This window comes from Aspergillus lucknowensis (assembly GCF_044049455.1).
Source record: "Aspergillus lucknowensis strain CBS 449.75 chromosome Unknown BJX67scaffold_2, whole genome shotgun sequence".
NCBI classification, from domain to species: Eukaryota; Fungi; Ascomycota; class Eurotiomycetes; order Eurotiales; family Aspergillaceae; genus Aspergillus; species Aspergillus lucknowensis.
This window is the reverse complement of record NW_027263546.1, coordinates 393,409-411,330: the sequence shown is the minus strand read 5'-3', so window position 1 is coordinate 411,330 and position 17,922 is coordinate 393,409. Positions and strand designations below refer to the sequence as shown.

The 17,922-nt window shown below is 51.7% G+C and overlaps 6 protein-coding genes across 6 annotated transcripts; 4 read left to right on the top strand and 2 right to left on the bottom strand.

The window, feature by feature from the left end:
* The first annotated feature begins 64 nt into the window (after positions 1-64).
* Positions 65-3,297, top strand: BJX67DRAFT_92144 (cell division control 45 family protein). Its single transcript, XM_071035627.1, has 2 exons — positions 65-1,142; positions 1,200-3,297. The coding sequence occupies exons 1-2, from the start codon at positions 357-359 to the stop codon at positions 3,018-3,020; spliced, it is 2,607 nt and encodes an 868-aa protein (XP_070890891.1). The 5' UTR covers positions 65-356; the 3' UTR covers positions 3,021-3,297.
* BJX67DRAFT_92176 (uncharacterized protein) lies at positions 3,298-5,304 on the top strand. Its single transcript, XM_071035628.1, has 3 exons — positions 3,298-4,375; positions 4,470-4,921; positions 5,006-5,304. The coding sequence occupies exons 1-3, from the start codon at positions 3,574-3,576 to the stop codon at positions 5,204-5,206; spliced, it is 1,455 nt and encodes a 484-aa protein (XP_070890890.1). The 5' UTR covers positions 3,298-3,573; the 3' UTR covers positions 5,207-5,304.
* A 7-nt stretch (positions 5,305-5,311) lies between these two features.
* On the bottom strand, positions 5,312-8,227 carry BJX67DRAFT_340978 (polynucleotide adenylyltransferase). The gene is made up of 6 exons (XM_071027840.1): positions 7,851-8,227; positions 7,638-7,786; positions 6,987-7,573; positions 6,323-6,932; positions 6,045-6,277; positions 5,312-5,904 (listed from the first exon to the last, which is right to left on the bottom strand). The coding sequence occupies exons 1-6, from the start codon at positions 8,003-8,005 to the stop codon at positions 5,833-5,835; spliced, it is 1,806 nt and encodes a 601-aa protein (XP_070890889.1). The 5' UTR covers positions 8,006-8,227; the 3' UTR covers positions 5,312-5,832.
* A 138-nt stretch (positions 8,228-8,365) lies between these two features.
* On the bottom strand, positions 8,366-10,158 carry BJX67DRAFT_340971 (homoserine acetyltransferase family protein). Its single transcript, XM_071027839.1, has 6 exons — positions 9,746-10,158; positions 9,192-9,687; positions 9,019-9,128; positions 8,812-8,959; positions 8,682-8,761; positions 8,366-8,623 (listed from the first exon to the last, which is right to left on the bottom strand). The coding sequence occupies exons 1-6, from the start codon at positions 9,894-9,896 to the stop codon at positions 8,505-8,507; spliced, it is 1,104 nt and encodes a 367-aa protein (XP_070890888.1). The 5' UTR covers positions 9,897-10,158; the 3' UTR covers positions 8,366-8,504.
* A 741-nt stretch (positions 10,159-10,899) lies between these two features.
* BJX67DRAFT_91998 (flavin reductase family protein) lies at positions 10,900-12,355 on the top strand. The gene is made up of 2 exons (XM_071035626.1): positions 10,900-11,138; positions 11,236-12,355. The coding sequence occupies exons 1-2, from the start codon at positions 11,077-11,079 to the stop codon at positions 12,107-12,109; spliced, it is 936 nt and encodes a 311-aa protein (XP_070890887.1). The 5' UTR covers positions 10,900-11,076; the 3' UTR covers positions 12,110-12,355.
* Positions 12,356-13,409: 1,054 nt separating this feature from the next.
* BJX67DRAFT_340967 (putative C6 transcription factor) lies at positions 13,410-17,874 on the top strand. The gene is made up of 9 exons (XM_071027838.1): positions 13,410-14,000; positions 14,078-14,127; positions 14,198-14,536; positions 14,599-14,690; positions 14,743-14,791; positions 14,881-15,879; positions 15,944-16,044; positions 16,100-16,781; positions 16,841-17,874. The coding sequence occupies exons 1-9, from the start codon at positions 13,885-13,887 to the stop codon at positions 17,521-17,523; spliced, it is 3,111 nt and encodes a 1,036-aa protein (XP_070890886.1). The 5' UTR covers positions 13,410-13,884; the 3' UTR covers positions 17,524-17,874.
* The last annotated feature ends 48 nt before the right edge of the window (positions 17,875-17,922 follow it).

The following is a 17,922-nucleotide window of genomic DNA, read 5'->3' as shown; positions in this document are numbered from 1 at the left end:
TACATACCTGACCCGTTGCTGTCGTCGACTTCAGCTTTTGAGGAGGCTTGGCGCACGTGCCACTCGCTGTGGACGCGTCGAGCGGAGGAGAAGCGCGCGACTGCTTGGTGAGAGACCTGAGAGTCACTCAAACAAAAGCGAACGATTACCATCCCAATTCGCGCTTGCTTCTTCACTCAATTATAGGGCCTCGAGGGGCCTCGAATAGACCCTTATTATTTCTTCCTGTTATTTCTTTCCTCCTTATGTGCTACGAGTTTACTCATTTTTATAAATGTCCTCGCGACGCGTTACTTAGAGCCATACTCGATTCCTAATCGACTCAACTGCACTCACCTCAGCTCAACCAACAGACGATGTATCTCCCTCGCCAACTGATCTCCCACCTCTACGTCCAGCTCCTCCGCTCCCACCACCCTCTCTCCCCTCCCGTCCTGATCCTCGTCGCCCTCGAACCAGACGCGCTGTGCGCCTGTCGGATCCTAACCGCCCTCTTGAAACGCGACTACATCCCGCATAAGATTCACCCTGTTGCCGGATATGGCGATCTCTCGCGCGCCGGCGAGGAGTTGGTCAGGCCTATGCAGACGAGTCATGGGGGGAGTGGAGGGGTCGTCGTTTGTCTGGGTGTCGGCGGGCTTGTAGATTTGAGTGAGATTCTGGGTTTGGGTGGTGAGGACGATGAAATGGAGGAGGAGGATATGGGGGGTGTGGAGGTTTGGGTGTTTGATGCGAGGCGGCCGTGGAATTTAGCGAATGTTTTTGGGGGGGAAGGTGGTGGGTCACGGTACGAGGTTGATGGGAACGTCAATGGGAATGGTGGTGTTGGGAGGCGGAAGACGCGTGGGGTTGAGAAGGGCTGTGTGACTGTTTCATATAAGAATGGGAATGGGGGGATTATTGTATACGATGATGGGGACATAGAGGAGGATATGGAGAAGGAGAAAGAGGCTTACTGTGCTTTGATGGACATGCCGGAGGTGGATGAGGATGAAGACGAGGACGAAGACGAGGAAAATGAAGATAACGAGCCGCCGTCGAGTACTGACTCTAAGAAGCGGAAATCTTGGTCACGGGAGGATGACGAAGACGACTTTGAAGAGGATGATGAGCCTCCTCGACGGCGGCGGAGAAGCAATTCGGTGTGTTCTGGTCTTGGGTGTGATGGTGTACGCGTTTGTTGCTAATTCCGGTTGCAGGGGTCGTCGATTGCTTCATCACCGACTCGGGTACGCAGGACCGCGCACGACTCCTCTAATTCCTCACGCTCTGTGACGCCTGTGTCGGATTCGCCTTCACCCGCGCAACCGAAACAGCCGTCCGCACGATCGTTGAGACGACGGCTGCTCCGTATGAAGCGGAAACATGAGAGCGTTCTCCAACAGTATTACTCCTCCGGAACGTCTTATTCTGAACCGATCTCTTCTATCATGTACTCCCTTGCATCGGAACTCGGTCGTGAGGATAACGACCTCCTTTGGCTGGCCATCGTTGGGGTCTGTAGCTTAGAACTCAGCGGCCGAACTATGTCTGGTGTGGGCGTGTCAAGCGCATCGGAGTCAGGCGGTTTAGCAGGATGGGGTGGGGAGCGAGGAGAGCGAATACGGCAGGTTCTACGCGATGAAGTCCATCGACTGAATCCGCCAGACCCTAATGAGCCAAACCGCGATATAAGAGGGGAGATCACAGGTGTCATTCCAACAACCGCCCGATCTCCTACCGACAAGTCCATTCGATTATCCCCAGAGCCGCGCTTTATCATGGTTCGACACTGGTCACTATATGAGAGTATGCTTCACAGCCCCTACCTGGCATCCAGGCTGCATGTATGGACCGAGAACGGGCGGAAACGGTTGCATAAGCTTCTGGCGAAAATGGGAATTAGCCTGACGCAATGCCACCAGAACTACACGCATATGGATATGGAACTCAAGCGAGTGCTGCGACAACGGCTACTCAAGTATGCTCCTATGTACGGGCTGGACGGGCTAGTGCCGGCGGAAACTTCCGGCCATGCGTCGGCTCGAGAAGGGTGGGGGTTTGTACGTTGTTGGGGATGGAAGGCTTGCCTCTCTGCTACGGACGTGGGCGTCATGGTGGGCGCCATTCTCGAAGTTGGACCGGAAGAAGTGCCAGGAACATGGGATGCTAAGCGCCTGCCGCGGATACGAACGGGGCAGGAAGGTAGTTCTGGCTCCGATGGGACCGACACAGATCCATCGAACCTTCTTCCCCGTTTCTGGACAGCGTATGATGCGCTGTCACTCACTTCAGACTCACCTGGGCTTCTCATGGAAGCGCTACCCCTCGCCCAGCATTTACACCGGGCGATCCTCCGCACGGGCACAAACCTACTGTCAAAACATCAGATCAGGCACTTAAGGGCCTTCCGTATAGCGGTCGTCAAGGATGGTCCTGATGTTAAGCTGTTCACGAACCCCGGAGCGCTGACCAAACTAGCGTTGTGGGTTGCTGAAGCCATCCGCGTGCAGGAAAGAGACCGCAGTGACACCATCAAGATCGGGAAAAGGCGAGCGGCCGGCACGCCACTGGTTCTTGCCGGACTCGACGAGGACCGCGGGCTCTACGTTGTCGTCGGCACCGGTGGGGGAGGTGGTGTCATTGATTTTGCTGCTTTGTCTAGGCGTCGTGAAGAAAGACGAAAAAAGAAAGAAGCCAGGGAGAAGAAGCGGACGGAGCGAGAAGAAGCTCGGGTGAAGCGTGCCGCGGAGCGGGCTGCAAGGGAGGATGGCGAAGGTGACGAAGAGGAGGAATCAGAGGAGGAATCAGAGGAGGAAGAGTCATCATCTGAATCCGAGTCTGAATCCGAGGACGAGCAAGACTTGCACGGCAACAAACATTTACTGCGCAATCGATTCGGCATTGCGTTCCAGGAAGTAGTGCAAGAAACTAGTACCCGAGTCCGCATCGATAGTTTCGAGCACTGCGTCGTCGAGGTACAGAAAGAAGACCTGGGAGGGTTTCTTGAAGCGCTCAGCTTCCGCAGTGTCGTTGGCTAAGTTTCCTTGAGCCGTTAGTCTCCATTGACATGTTGACTGATGCCTTCTTTTGCGTTTGTTTACTGCGTTAATGATCTATACTGATGGCGGATGGTTGGCTTTGGCTTGTTTCGAGTGACGGTTAGACGCGAAGGCCTCTGAGTCGATGAAAAAAATGTTGTGTCTTCTGATTATCCCCGACTTCTGCTCAATGTTTTATGGTGCTGGATCTTTACAGCCATTCATACTGTGTTTGATGGTTCTTTTGTTTGCGGAGTGGTTGACTTCCTGTCTGCTCTCGCTTGCTGCTCTCCATCATGACCCCTTTGCATATTCTGCACATGCCCCGGCGCTCCTGGCGTTTCTGTTGAAGATTTGAATCTGACTAGCATAAGTAAGAGGAATCGACAATATTTCTAAGATGCTGATTTGAATTGAATGTTTTGATCTTCGGATGAACTCCGACCAACCCCGCAGTGAACCCAATCCCCTCATCCATCTCCAAATTTTTTAACCATGTGAGCCCTCGACGTCACTTCCGCATCTCAGACGAAGCAATTCGGCTAGGATAACGATGGCACCATACCCAACCCTCCCATGCGACCGTACCCTCGCATCCCTACCCCCGGAACACCCCTCAAACGCCCTCAACCAGATCAATGACCTCCTCTCCTCCTCCACCTCGCCTCCCCGCCGCCTCGTCGTCCTCGACGACGACCCAACAGGCACCCAAACATGCCACGACATCTCCGTCCTAACAGTTTGGGACATCCCAACCCTCACAGCCGAATTCCGCACCACCTCACGTGGCTTCTTCATCCTGACAAACTCGCGCGCCCTCCCCCCCACGCAAGCCGAACGCCTCATCCGCGAAATATGCCAGAATGTCTCCCACGCCGCCCGCGAAACGGGCCACGAGAACCGAGTCGATATAGTTCTGCGCGGGGATAGTACGCTCCGCGGGCACTTCCCGCTAGAAGTCGACGTCGCGCGGTCCGTCTTCTTCGGCCCCGCGGATGACGCCGACGCGTGCGTCCTCGCGCCGTTCTTCTTCCAGGGCGGGCGGCTCACGATCGACGACGTGCATTATGTCCTTGAGGGGGATGAGTTGGTCCCCGCGGGGGAGACGCAGTTTGCGCAGGACGCGACGTTCGGGTATCGGAGTTCGAATCTGCGGGATTATGTGTTGGAGAAGGCGCCCGGGCGGTTTGAGGCTGGGCGGCGGATCCATTCTGTGACGCTGCGGGATATCCGGATTGGTGGGGCGGAGGGGGTTTGTGAACGGCTCTTGGGCTTCCCCCGGGATGGTGGTGTGGTGATTGTTAATGCGGCGGCGGAGTCGGATATGCATGTTTTTGTTGCGGGGTTGTTGCTTGGTATCTTGCTTGACACCCTTCCTCTTCTTCTTTCTCCTTCCCTGCGCGTGTGGATGCTAATGATGATTCCGGCGATGATGATGCATAGCCGAAGCGAAGGGAGCCCGCTACATCTACCGTACCGGCGCAGCTTTTGTCTCAACCCGTCTAGGCATATATCCCAAGCAGCCCATAACAGCGGCCGAACTCGACCTTCCAACGCCCCGCGGTACAGGCGGACTCATTCTCGCAGGCTCATACGTGCCCAAAACTACCGCACAGCTCAAGTATCTGACAGAAACCCGCGGAGCCAGTCTAGCTGTCATCGAAATGAAAGTCGAAGAGCTCATTGCTTCTTCTCAAAGTGCGGCAGACTTGGTCGCCCGTGTCGTGGAGCAAACAGAGGAGAATCTGAGTTCCGGGATGGACACGCTTATCATGACGAGTCGTGCTCTGATAAAGGGGAATGATGAACTTTCTTCCCTGACTATCGGGTCGAAGGTTGCAGAGGCGCTGGTTAGGGTTCTGGAGGGGATCGAGGTGAGGCCGAGGTTTATTATTGCAAAGGTATTCACCCATTCCCTGCTTTAACCTTTGACCTTCCGGAATCGAGGAAAGTGATCCTGCGCAGGTACTGATGAGACTCTCTAGGGCGGTATTACATCCTCTGACGCGGCTACCAAGGGTCTCCGTATGAAGCGGGCTCTGATTGTCGGTCAGGCGGCTGCCGGAGTGCCACTTTGGAGGTGCGATGAGCCGACCTCCCGTCATCGGGGTGTTCCTTTTGTTGTCTTTCCTGGAAATGTGGGTGGTGAATCTACACTGTCTGACTTGGTTACGGCGTGGAGTTGAGCGTATATCGTCAATAGTTGGATATTCAAGGTTTATGCAGACGTCCTGGATATTGAACCAAGGGAGCAAGCGTAGAACCCTACTTTACGACGAGTCTGGAAGTACTTCAAGAACAGTGGCCCTTGGGCCACGAGAATATCTTCCTTCATTGAACTACTTAGACCTAACTGGGTAACACCAGGAATGCCTGGGAACGAAAGACGAGCGTAGTGCGTACAGTAGGGAAATCACCTGCGAGAATAGAACCCAGATTGGCGCCTTCCTCTAGGGAATGCAATATGAAACGATAAATGCCGTGGGGAAAGCCTCAACCTCTCGTAAGTCACGTCTCTTACAAAGAGCGCGTTTCTTAATCATCGTCGTACGGTGGACGGAGGAAAGGGAAGACTCCAACAACTGGGAATCTCAAATAGGCGAGAAAGAATGGGGAAGATACACCAACCTTTGTACAGCTCCTGACATTAGGCGAAGCACTGTGTTCCTTGCAGTCAGAGTTAGCTTGAACTGTATCATGATTACGTCGCACCCTAGGATTAGGGTTTATGGCGTCGCGCAATTTTCTCACGACTTGATGGGGACTTGCCCCGACGTGATACTTGGTGGGGTTCTTTGTTTGGGCTGATTATTCACGCGGGTGTTGCAGTCGCGGAAAGTCCATCGGAGGTGGCTTGCCGTTTGGTCGGCGGAGTCGACGAATCCTAAATGAAGGTTGGCATTAGTTATATCTAGAAGTTAGAACTCTCGGGCACCAAGCGACACGCAGTAGCCTGAGTTTAGTATCATAGGTTCGCACGATCTGCGTATTTCGAGCCAAAGCCCTGGTTTTGCATGCACTTACGTCGAAAGAATCGAGGTTTCGTTTTTGTCCGCCAGTAGGCACCTTTTTAACAACCTTCTTCTTTAGTCGAGTGGGTCGGGTCTCCCCAGTTTGGAAGAGGTCATCCGGCAGGTCGTAGTTACGAATATGGGTTATCGACAAATCGTTGACGCCGGGTTGATACCCAGCCCATGACGTGCACGTGGATTTGAATATCTGGGCGTCGGCCGAGATATCTAACGATCGGGACGCGCCTATGGAGAGTTAGCGGGCTCACTGAGGGCAAGCAAAGCACATACCTGGCTCAACCGGTTTCAACTCTAATCCAATATAATAAGTGGTTGTATATATTACTCGACTGTCACCGTTGGCCAATTCCCCGGCCGTAGCATGGACTTCTGTATCTTCTCTCCCATTTTGGGCTGCGGCCTGGTGAACGGCATCTTTGATTTCATCCGTTGTCTCCGTCTTTACACCCTTATCATGGTATTTGAGGGAACCGTCCTTGACTGCGTTTGCCTCCTCCTCACTGTTGACTTTGTGAATTCTTTCGAACCCTTTAGGAAATGGATGGGCCACTGCGATGACGGCTTTACGGTCCAGCGCTCCAACCAAATGTCTAACCTTGGATTCAACGAGGCCGGACCAGACGGACTCTGCTTCCTTCGTCTTACTGGACGCCGTAATGCTGAGGTAGTATTTGTAATCCTGTGTGAAAAAAGTGTGGCGCGTGAAAAGATCATTCCAACTTGCCTGCTTCGCCCAAATCTTATCCACGATATCACCGCCCCGTTGAAGCTCGCGGAGAAGAACAGCCTTGGTGGACATTGAAATATTGTGTGTTGCGCACATAGATGGATAGGCAGGCGTGATAATGGGCATTAGATGAAATCGGTCGCCGTGATAAATCTGTCATAGAATTGAGTAAACCGCGAGAAAGCACAATTATAGAAAATAGCTCACCTTTGGGTTCCAAATTTTCATTTGTAAAGGCCCATCCTCAATCTGCTTCAGCAAAACAGGTTGCGGCCACGCCCACTTGTTCATTATCCGGAAAAATTTGCCCACAATCACCGAGCCAGTCGCTTGAGGATACAGCTGACATACTCTCGCTACCAGCATAGCCCACGCAACGCCACCTGGGAATCCGACAATATTGGAGTAGATAGCTCGTCGCTGAGCCCATAATTTGATCGCGCGCAAGGCAAGACGGAAGGTCTTTTGCTGGGGTACTAGTTCCAGAATCTCGTCCGTTACGCGAGTCCCGTTGAGTGACCGCACCTCCTTTTCGTCCAGGCCTCTGAGGTAGTCATTGTTTTTCAAATCAAGATTCAGAGGGATCGACGGGACAATTAGACGGGCGAAGATCAAATCAATGCTGATACCGGACAACTCGAGCTTTATAAGAGGTACGAACGCATCTGGAACTGGTGTCATCTTCTCAACTGCTCCTTGGGGAGCCATCTGATTGAGCAGCGGGGGAAATTCGGAGAAGAAATCGTCAATTACAACGTGTTTGGGAGCAAGGACCAGTGTATCGATATCGGACCCTTTAGGCCAAGGAACGGTTAGCTAACCTTAGATATAAATACCACTTGGATAGTGAGCACTTACCCGGGCCATAGACACCCAAGCGATAGCTTCCATAGGTGAATATCTTCCCTCCTGCTGCCTCGGTCGCCGCTAGTGACAGACCATTTTTACGACTGACCACTTTAACAAACTCGGTCGTGACACGTTGTAAGAGCTGGAGAACTTGTTTTCTATGCGCAAGGAGACGAGTCAGCTAATTTGATAATCCGAAAACTGGGGGCGATGCTGTCTTGCCTTCGCTCTGTCTCTGCCGGGCTCTCAAAATTGTTCTGAAGCTTGAGCTCTGCGATCAGGTCATCGTTCGCGGAGAGTTCCTCCGTAGTTGGTAATGTGGTGGAGATAGGGGGTGTTACACCCCATTGCCGGGCCGGTGTTGGTGTTGCTGCCATTGTGTGTGTTGGTACCTTGGGGAGTGCAAGGCAGTGTAATTGTGGAGATCAAAGCGATGACGGAGAAGCAAGAAGGTCGAGAGAGTGAGAGAGTGGCAGAGGACACAATCAAAGGGAAGAAAAGAAAGAAAAAGGAAGGCTCGTGGAAAGTGAAAATACTGATTGAAAAGAAACGAAAGCAAAGAAGGTATTATCGGTGAATAATGAAGCGCTGAAAGCAACACCACGCGCAGTGGAGGCAGCCCCAGAAAGGCTTGATGGGTTGGCGACTGACTCAGCGATCCCGGCTCGTCATGTGACCCTGTTTCAGGAAGCATCTCCTCTCCAAGCCATCGACTACGACCATGGAAATTCTTGAATAGAATGAAGACAAATACGATTAGCATTCTTGCTGCTAAATATGTATTTTGATTGCTGAGTGCTAGTCGAGAAATGAGCAAATTTACTTGAGATGACCCATACCATGCAGCTTCATTTCAAGGTGACCACCTTACTTCAGTTAACGGATTGGAAGAACTTCCTTCTCTACTGTGCTACTGTTCTCCTGGAATAACTCTGACAGCTGTTCATCAAGCCACTTTACATCATCCTTACTATCCCCAGGACCGCCTGCCCAATCTGCAGTGCTACGTCAGACGGATACGGAAACGTTCACGACCAAGATAGGAGTACTTACGACCCCAAATAGAAGGAAAGATACGAAGAGTGCCGATTCCCGGGCTCATGCATTCAACCTCATATTCAGAGTCTTCTGGACTGCACGCGGCCGTTAATCAATGCGTCTTCAGATGATCTTCGTGACTCACGGGAAGTATAAGTCTGTCTTTGCGGGGAGGACCATTGTCTTGGCTCTAATCGCAGCCAGAGCTTTCTCGAAATTGCCGTTGTATGGCTCTTGCTTGCTAACATCTGCGTTTTGCCAGGTTTGGGCCATTGCTAGGAGATTTCCTGGGTCTAAAATTATTTTGGTTAGTTGTCTCAGGCACCCCTGGTGGTGGGGCTGGTCTGCTTGCCTTTTGACAAAGCCCAGCTCTCCCAAAAGTTCTGCAAAAAGTCTTCAAGGTCTTTGAAGCCGAGTACGGTTTGATACAGCTTCTTCCGGTAAAAAGTCTGAGAGAAGCCCCTAGAATTGAGTGAAGCGTTAGCATTGCCCAAGCCCCCAACGCAGGGAAGTGCCTCGCCTGACCAGCCGGCATAACCCCTACCAAATGCCTTCAGCCCTATTTCTCTTTCGCTGTCGCTCCATGTCCGCAGCGTTTGCCCGGATGCCAGCGCGCCACCTTGGCCAGATCCAGCCGACTGGATACCCTTGGCCGCCAGCAGAGCACTCTTGACCCCCTCTAGGAACACTTGGTTATGAAGAGACGTCTTCGCCGCTCCGCAGAAGGGCACAGCCAGGTCCATGAAGTCGGGATATTGTGTCGCCCACTGGTAAGTTTGGCCACCACCCATTGACCACCCGATCACGGCTCGTAGATGCGTTATCCCAAAGTGCTCAGTGACAAGCTTATACTGGGCACGGACATTGTCGTAAAAAGTGCATCTAGGCCATTCCCCCTCAACGGAGTAATTCGAGGGAGAAGTCGACTGCCCGTTTCCAAACAGCGCAGGGACAATAATGAAGTAGTTCTTCGGGTTGAGGGTCTTGTCCTCCCCAATAAGCCATACATTGTCCGCGATAGCTGGGATTGAGTTCTCGCGTTAGCATCTCACCTTCAATCCTCATGAGGGGCTGCTTACACCCGGAAAACCAAGTGGGATACACGATCGCAGGCGACTTTTGATCCCCGAATGTCTTATACGCTAGATGAGCGTCGACGAGCTTCTCTCCGCTCTGAAGCTCCCAGTCCCCGAGTTTGTATATTTCGTAACCCTGCTGTGCCATTGTCATGTTCTTCTTCAACGGAGTAAGGTACGCGATGATTGTGCCTTGAGGAATCAGGTGCAAGGACTATGAAGACCCATGGAAAAGTGAAAACTGTCGAATCGTCTCTGCCTTGTACGTTCTAGTGAGCGAATTCGGTATGCTTGCTTCAAAAGCGTTAAGGTAGGATGGGAGGCCGGGATATGTCTGGTAGAAATCATCTAGTGGAATTCTATGAGAACTAGGAAAAGAGTGCGAACGGTCGAGCCGACGAAAACGAGCCTTCCCCGAGGACAACCGCTCCAGAAGGAGGGGAAAGGAGCGCGGGCACCCGGGCGGCAGGAGGGACTACTAGTACCCTATGGGTGTCACAACACCTCATACTACAGGATCAGAGCTACGTTTTGGGTATATCTAGGTGCCTTTCTTGGCCTTCCTTGTCCTTATGTTGAAGGGAAAAGACCGGTTGCCATGGGTGTAACTGTATCGTGTTGTATGCTTGAATGTGCAGTCGAACAATAAAGGAGCTCCTTATCTCTGTAAGAATGGTTGTAGAGGAGTTAGGTAACTTAGAATATCTTAGAGGTCTTATGTTATATAGACTGTGATGCTCTACTACTCCTCTTAACAAGCTCTTTGTTTAAGTTGGAAAAGGACTGGGGCCTGGATAATGCTCTCTGAGACACTTGAGATCTACGTATCAGGGTCAAACCTCGCCAAGATGCTGGATTGACTGTTTGACCATACTAGAGCTGGAAATGAGAACCAAATATGCGAGGGAAACAAGATGGCGCCGTTACAATTGGCTGGGATTCCGTAAATGGGTAAGTTAGTGCTTTCGAGTTGATTCATGTTTCTTTCATGCTGTCGGCAAAGATGACAGGCCCTTTTGATGAGAAGATTGCACCGCTTTCACTGATGTACGCTGTCATGGTGTGCTGCCCTCATGATTCGAATTGTTCAGTTGGCTGCTCGCCGTGCCTCGTTCCGTTGCGGGGTTCTCGAGGGACCTGGGAGCTCTTGTCGGGCCGGAGTTCGGTAATGTCGTTGTATTTCCACGTCCCCACGTTTCACTTACAACCACATTGCAGGCGAACTGTTGTGCCTATTTGCCACGCAGGGGGTGGAAGTAGGCCGTCTCGCTGGTATTCTGAGAGAAGACTGAAACCGTCACCTTGCAATATAATGTGACAAGTACAACGCCAATATGTCGGGCCTCGTCTTGAATCCAACATTACGGCGCACTGCCCGCAATCTTCCTCAAATATTGTAAGTTTTCCAGCAGACCAGGTCTTTGAATGGACAGTGTTAGTGGGTAGGAGTTGAGGGTTGGGACGCTGGACGTCAAGAGTTAACAGCAATGCAGCACGTCTCAACGTTTATGTCGCATATCGCAAATTCCCGGTACACTTTCAAGATATCGCCAGAAATCTACCATGATCAAAACGTCCGCATTTTTCAAAACAGGAGACGACTTTGCCGAAATCCAGGCATCTCGACCAGATTTCCAGCGCAATGCCAAAGTCACTTTCTCAAAGCCTCCAAAGCCGGATTGGAAAGAAGGCGACGGCGGAAATGACGGCGGTGAGAGCCTGAAGAAGCATCATGTCGAGATAGACCCCTATGAAGAGGGACGGCGGGCGTCATCTAACTATAAGCTTTTGATCTCAGGGATCGTCCCGAGGCCAATCGCACTCATCAGCACGAAGTCCAAAGACGGGAAGGCAGCAAATCTGGCACCATTCAGCTATGCCCAAGTAATCAACCACGACCCTCCACTATTTACGGTGGGCTTTGTGGGATCACTCGACAAAGCCAAAGACAGTCTCAAAAATCTCACAGAGACGCAGGAATGCGTGATCAACATCATATCAGAACACTTCGTTGAGGCTGCCAACGCAACTGCGGTTAATGCGCCTTACGGAGCATCGGAATGGGAGATATCTGGTCTACATCAAGCACCCAGCTCCCTTGTTCAGGCTGCTCGCGTAAAGGAATCGATCTTGTCGATCGAGGGCAAGCTCGTTGAAACCAAGGAATTCGAGAGTAGAACGACTCCCGGGAAGAAGACTGGGGTTCTGGCCATCATTGAGGGCGTTCGATTCTGGGTAAGGGAAGATGCTGTCGACGAGGAGAAAAGCGTTGTGGACCTGAGGGTTCTGAAACCGATTAGCCGGTTGGGAGGGCTTGCGTACGGACGAACAACTGATGCGATCGAAATACCAAGGCCAAAATTTTAGAGTTCCCTGGTTGAGAGAAAGCGTATTTGGCTCCCGTATGTCCAATTCTTTGATGAGAGGGTGGTTTAGTATTTAATATATGAACTGTGACGTCGATCGGGCAAGCTCCCCCGGCTGTGCCCAGAGAAATTCATCTGGTTTGACATTCCAGAGTGCCACTTGATTTTTATGAGGCTTCCCGTTTGTTTTATAATCCCATTCTTGGGCTTCAAGTCTCACCCTAATTTGCAATGGTAGAACCGCTGGAGGCCTCTCACGAGCTTTCCACTTTTGTCGGGATTGGATCGACCGTTCGGTGTGTTGGGCATCAGCTACCAGCTACCACAGAACGTGGAGTCACATCGAGAACTTGAGCCTGTAGATCGTCGGTGGGTTAGTCAGGCCCGTGAGACCCGGCTCCAAGAGAGCTGTCTTCCGGGCTCTGGCCGAGCATATGGGTCCAAAGTGGGTTTTCTCCCCAGTACGACATCGGGCAGACCGGGGTCTCGCCCGATGTTCTGGAGACTCAGAACATCAGTTCACATGACCCCTGACAATCATGAGTCCAGACCGAAGGAATTTGCGTGTGGTTTGTCTGATGCTTTGGAGCTGCCAGACGGTCTTTCTCCGAGCCTGATAACGCACAGACCGTCCGCGCTATGTCCTGGGAACAAAAGAAAAGTTGGGAGTTGGCTCTGGAATTGAAGATCTTCTGACGCGAGATCACATTACCTTTGCGGTTCCTCCAGGAGTGAGTTGGATTCAATAATCCGTTGGTTGTGGTGCTGTGAAGAGAGAGCAATTTCTGGTCCTGTGGGAATGGTGCGAGTCACATGGCATCCTCGATCTGTGGCGGAGTTCGAGGAGTGTTTTGTTTTTTTACCTCCTGCTCGTTTGCGCAGAAGAGATAGGAGATTGATTGCGCTCAGCTATTACATAAAAAGTGAAGGTAGGGGCTGAACCGATAGCTGTGACGGCAGTTCTCCAACGATGATTTCTCCCAGGTCAGGAGGGCCACAGTGATACCTGGGACTCGTGGTAAATCCGCACAGAGAGAAGTAAAAGCGCCGCTTAGAGAAGGAAGAAAACAGACGAATCGGCGATCAGAGAATGAGCTCGAGAGGGACTCCAGACGAATCCCCGATGTGTCAGTTCCAATCCTGGGACTCGTTTCTGATAACTATCTCGTAGTTGAGCATCTCAATCCCCCGAGATGTGATCAGAACAAGACAGCACCAGAGGAGTGTCTTGGTTGCAGCCAACTTCCCCAGAATACGCGGCCGGAGGGGACCTGCCATCTTTTTCACATTTCCCTCCAACTCGGGTCAAAAGATAGTTTACCACAGCCTTGGGTCCCCTGCGAGGCTACTAGTAATTTCGAGCAAAGGGAAAAAATTACGAGACGTCGCCAGGCGCAATTTGAGCAGCTCCTCTGTCTCTTTCTTTCCCCTCCCTCGTCGAACCACCACCTCACCAGGCCCACGACTGCTTTCCTTCCCACCCTGGACCCTGCGAGCCAGCCCTGCCATTCGATTCCCCCCTCCATCTTCCATCATACCCTCCATCCGCAGCAAGTCACCGACCACCGCGTGGGATTAAACCACGCCCATGGACTGTTCGCCTGGTCGGGTTTTGCCATCGAGTCACTTTCCGCGCTACGTATTCCTTCGACCGCTGATTCCTCCCCGCTGCGATCCTCTAAGCTTGTTACTGCGGAAGCTTGTTTGCGAGAATAACCGATTCTAAAACGCTTAGATGCCCGATGTGCTGTGATCACGGATGACAACTTGCTCGCGATGAGCCTCCCTTCTCCCCGGAAGAACGGCGGCAGTCAACTTCCCCCTCCGAAACAGATTCGCTTCGTTTCTACCGACGGACAACCTCAGACAAAGCGACGACGAGTGAACGCTGCGTAAGCCTTCTCCTTGCGACGTGTCCCCACGTCCTTGTCGCAATAACTGATTGGTAATTTTTTGGGGCTCTCTACAGCTGCCGCACTTGTCGCAAGCGCAAGATACGATGCTCCGGCGAGCAACCAGGTGAGACGACGCCTTTTCGCTTTCAGACAACAACTTTGCGCAAGATTAACCTATTCCTTTTAATTACCAGTTTGTAAAACCTGCTCCGATTACAACCACGAGTGTCTTGGTTATAGCGAACCTGCTACCCATGTTCGCGCGCAATCTGATACTCTCTCCCGCACTCCTACAACTCCATCCCTGCCCACCCCGAATGACTCGGTGGCTTTGCGTGGAGCTTCGGAGACTGAGAGTCGGCCATCAGATTCCCCTAGGCGGGAGACGCAGCCGTCTGCCGTAGACAATCTCGGGAATTCCCCGGAAGTACCGAAACCTTTGAAGCTAGATGGGCCTTCTCCGGCTCGGGATGCATCTGTTCGGACTGCAAGAGAGCGTGAGCAGCACACGGCGGGGGAGAGCCCGGAAAGCAGTATGTTACGCGGAAGAGCTAATATCCCTTGCCTGTACCATACTTACCGCTCTCATGTTTAGATCGGACTTCTATAAGCTCAAGCGGCCGTACGCATGTTCCATATTTCAGATACTTCGGACCCACGGCGATTGTCCCTGGTTTTAAACAAATGGTTAACACCCTCCGCGACGAGCACAATTGTTAGCAGCTGACCCATTCAACAGGTTGTCCAGGTACGGGGTTCACGAAAGAGTAATGCGTCATTGTCATCAGGTTGGTGCTTCCTACCTACGCCTTTCCCTTGGAGGCTCGTGTATGTTCCACCGCATTGCGCCCTACTAATATTGGATCCTCTTTTCTAGACTCAATATCACCTTTGCGGAGCCCCAAGCTCCTTGAAAGCGGACATCACTCCCTCAGTGCCATAGTAGATGGAGGCGACAGTCGTGATGCCAACACTATTCCCTTTTATGACCGAGACGATTCGTTACCCGTGAGCGGCCTGGTTACTCACCTCTGTGAACTGTTTTTTGTGCATCTGGGCTGCAGCTTTCCATTCTTGCGGCGAGACCGTTTTCTTCGTGATCTGAAGGAAAAGAAAGTCGATACAATGCTAGTGGATTCTGTGTGTGCCTTGTCTGCTCGGTTTTCTCCGCATCCTCTGTTGAGTCCCCCCCAAGCCCCCCAAATCGATGCCTCGCAGCCCCAGCCGGATACAATGAAATTCAACCGCGGTCAACCATTTGCCAACAGAGCAATGAGTGCTTTAGTGGACTCTCTTTCGTTTCCCACACTGTCCGTCGTCCAGGCGTGTTTACTGCTTGCTTATGAGGAATTTGGCTCGAACCATGACAGTGGTCTGTGGATGTACTTGGGAATTTCTATCCGGATGGCGCAGGATCTCGGGATGCAGAAGCTGCAAGGGTTGGATCATAGCTATGGTCGAACTGGCGTGACACCAAGCGCGGTCGTGACGGGACAGGCTTCGAAATTGAGGGAAGATCAATACGACGAGCCTCAGTCTGGTTCCAGTTCAACCAAAAAATCGCAAGAGGTAGAAGATCGGCGTGCCTGGGAACGAGAAAGAGTAGACTCATTCTGGAGCATCTTTTTCCTTGACAGGGTAATCTCATCTGGCACCGGGCGGCCAGTAACGTTGCGCGACGAGGATATTGAGCTTCGTTTCCCGTTACAATCGGAATCCCAACTTTCCAATGGTTGGCCGGCGCCTTTCCCACCACTTATCCGCATCATTCATCTATACGGAAGGGTCACAGATCTCATCAACGGAATGCAGAATGTCAGCCATGTCACAACGGATACTCTGAAGAGGCTAGCGGGAATGGAAAGTGATCTGACAGGTATAGTCTTTCGTTGCATCTCAGCTTTGGGTAGAGCGGGGCTGATTTGTTTCTCTGTTGGAAGGCATATACCAACGCTTATCACCAAAACTTCACTTTAATGCAGCAAATTTCCAGGCCTATGTAAAGGCAAAAGAAGGGACTAATTTCATCCTTCTTCATTTTGTAAGGCTCCAACCCTTCCTCTATTCAACGGATGTGCAATGTTGACCTTCCTTAGTGGTTCCACACTGTAATCGTTCTCCTACACCAGCCGACCCTTCTAAACTCCTTTGGTGGAACTATTCAACACTTATACCCGAATAGTAGGGAACTTTCAATGTCCTCAGCCAAAACAATCGCAGATATCTTATCTTTCTCCGAGCTCGTGGATGGAAAAAGCTTCATCGGCAATCCCTTTACAAGTCAGCCGATGTATATTGCGGCGTGTGCTTTTCTCATGGAGAGTGCTTATTACTCGTCACCTTCATCGCGATCCAGCTCGCCTTCAAACCAGCCATTGCTAGCGAACCAAACCAGTGGGTTTGTTATGCCCAGCGTGGATTCTTCGAATGCTTCCGAACGAAAACCCACCACGAAACATAGTCTCCTGGCATCCGCCGCAAGGGAAAATTATCAGAGGTGTTACAAAGCTTTGAAAGCACTCGAGACTTATTGGGAAGGTACAAAGTATATCCTGACGGTTTTGGACCAAAAGGCAAAGGGTATAGTGGATCCCTTGTTATATACCGAAGAGGAGATGGAGGGTACAGCAGAAACGCCGTCAGTGCCTCCCGTCGCTGCATCCAACTGGCGGCAAGCGAATCTGCCAGTCGGACCGAGCAGCACTGCTGAAGGGCCAGCGTCTGGAGTGTCCGCTCCCTTGGATGGGAGGCGATCGCCCAGGATGGATCCTAGTCAAGGTGAGATAGTCATCACTATCTCAAATTCCCGCTTTTACAGTGCTAACTCATTATTTCAGCTATTGGCTGGGCTCTCACAAATGCAACCAATTCCTCGCAGCCGAACCTCAGTCTTCTATATCAGATGCCCGCTGCCCATGCCCAGCCTACTTCTGACAAGTCTACATATCCACTCCAATATAACCATACCTACACCAATGTTTCTGTCCAATCGGGGGTTGGGCAGGGCTCGAGCTCCTTTCCTCCGAACCTTGAGCCAGCCAGCAGCACGAATGTGGCTCACGAACCCCTGGTCTCTCCCGGCCGGGTAACGACCTCGGACGCAAATCTTCTTCTTGGTCTTAACGCCCAATATCATACTCCCGCATCGCGCGCTCCGAATTCCCAGCCGGCACATAATCAGACCATACCGTCTTCATCATCCTCGAATCTCGACCCGCAGGTGGCCGCGTATAACTATATCCCTTCAACGGCGAGTGATCGCACCGCCAGTGGTAGCGGCATGGGCCCGAGAGTACCAGATTTCCATTCCGGCGTCAATACACACATGGGCGATCTACTTATCGAGAGCCAGGATATCGATATGTCGGCTCTTCAGCAGCAAGACCAATTTCCCTTCCCATTTAACGGACTCCCGTGGCTAGAATACCTCCCTCAAGATGTTCTCAGCTACTTCGGTAGCGAGAGCCAAAATTATCCTCTCATGAGCCCCGAAGAAGGTGCTCCGCCGCCACCCCAATAAACTCTTTATCCGTGTCATGCCTCATCAAATTCTCACGTGTTATGCCCGCAATGTCTCTACGTTCAGAACGGGTGCCTGGCGTCTTTGGGTTGCGAGGTCTTTTCAACTTCAACAAAATAAACTAAAGCGTGCGTCTGTGATTTTACGTCAGAATTTATGAATAATGTTTCTAACACACTTTGCATCTATTGAGCTTTTGTCTGAGAGCAGCATTCGAACAGGGTGCAGATTGCTTGCATTGTCTGTCTCCTGGATTCTGGCGGTTGGGCGTTGTTTCATGTGGGAGGGTCTATCATTGGTGTTCTCGTGCTATGGAGTATCTCTTAACCTCCTGGTGTTTATTGTTCTCGGTGTGAAAAATGCATCCACTAGCGGGTTTGAGGGGATAGCTTTCGGACT

Bases quoted from the DNA above. Each gene is read 5' to 3' on its own strand.
- BJX67DRAFT_91998 (XM_071035626.1), top strand. From the start codon at position 11,077: ATGTCGGGCCTCGTCTTGAATCCAACATTACGGCGCACTGCCCGCAAT. The intron at 11,139-11,235 runs GTAAGTTTTCCA...ACAGCAATGCAG, and splicing joins CGCAATCTTCCTCAAATATT to CACGTCTCAACGTTTATGTC.
- BJX67DRAFT_340967 (XM_071027838.1), top strand. From the start codon at position 13,885: ATGAGCCTCCCTTCTCCCCGGAAGAACGGCGGCAGTCAACTTCCCCCT. The intron at 14,001-14,077 runs GTAAGCCTTCTC...GGCTCTCTACAG, and splicing joins CGACGACGAGTGAACGCTGC to CTGCCGCACTTGTCGCAAGC. The intron at 14,792-14,880 runs GTTGGTGCTTCC...CCTCTTTTCTAG, and splicing joins TAATGCGTCATTGTCATCAG to ACTCAATATCACCTTTGCGG.
- BJX67DRAFT_340978 (XM_071027840.1), bottom strand. From the start codon at position 8,005: ATGGCAGCAACACCAACACCGGCCCGGCAATGGGGTGTAACACCCCCT. The intron at 7,574-7,637 runs GTAAGTGCTCAC...CTTGGCCTAAAG, and splicing joins CTTGGGTGTCTATGGCCCGG to GGTCCGATATCGATACACTG. The intron at 5,905-6,044 runs GTAAGTGCATGC...ACCTTCATTTAG, and splicing joins GAAACCTCGATTCTTTCGAC to GATTCGTCGACTCCGCCGAC.
- BJX67DRAFT_92176 (XM_071035628.1), top strand. From the start codon at position 3,574: ATGGCACCATACCCAACCCTCCCATGCGACCGTACCCTCGCATCCCTA. The intron at 4,376-4,469 runs GTATCTTGCTTG...GCATAGCCGAAG, and splicing joins TGTTGCGGGGTTGTTGCTTG to CGAAGGGAGCCCGCTACATC. The intron at 4,922-5,005 runs GTATTCACCCAT...GAGACTCTCTAG, and splicing joins CGAGGTTTATTATTGCAAAG to GGCGGTATTACATCCTCTGA.
- BJX67DRAFT_340971 (XM_071027839.1), bottom strand. From the start codon at position 9,896: ATGACAATGGCACAGCAGGGTTACGAAATATACAAACTCGGGGACTGG. The intron at 9,688-9,745 runs GTAAGCAGCCCC...ACTCAATCCCAG, and splicing joins TCCCACTTGGTTTTCCGGGT to CTATCGCGGACAATGTATGG. The intron at 8,624-8,681 runs GTAAGTACTCCT...GTAGCACTGCAG, and splicing joins CTTTCCTTCTATTTGGGGTC to ATTGGGCAGGCGGTCCTGGG.
- BJX67DRAFT_92144 (XM_071035627.1), top strand. From the start codon at position 357: ATGTATCTCCCTCGCCAACTGATCTCCCACCTCTACGTCCAGCTCCTC. The intron at 1,143-1,199 runs GTGTGTTCTGGT...TTCCGGTTGCAG, and splicing joins GGCGGCGGAGAAGCAATTCG to GGGTCGTCGATTGCTTCATC.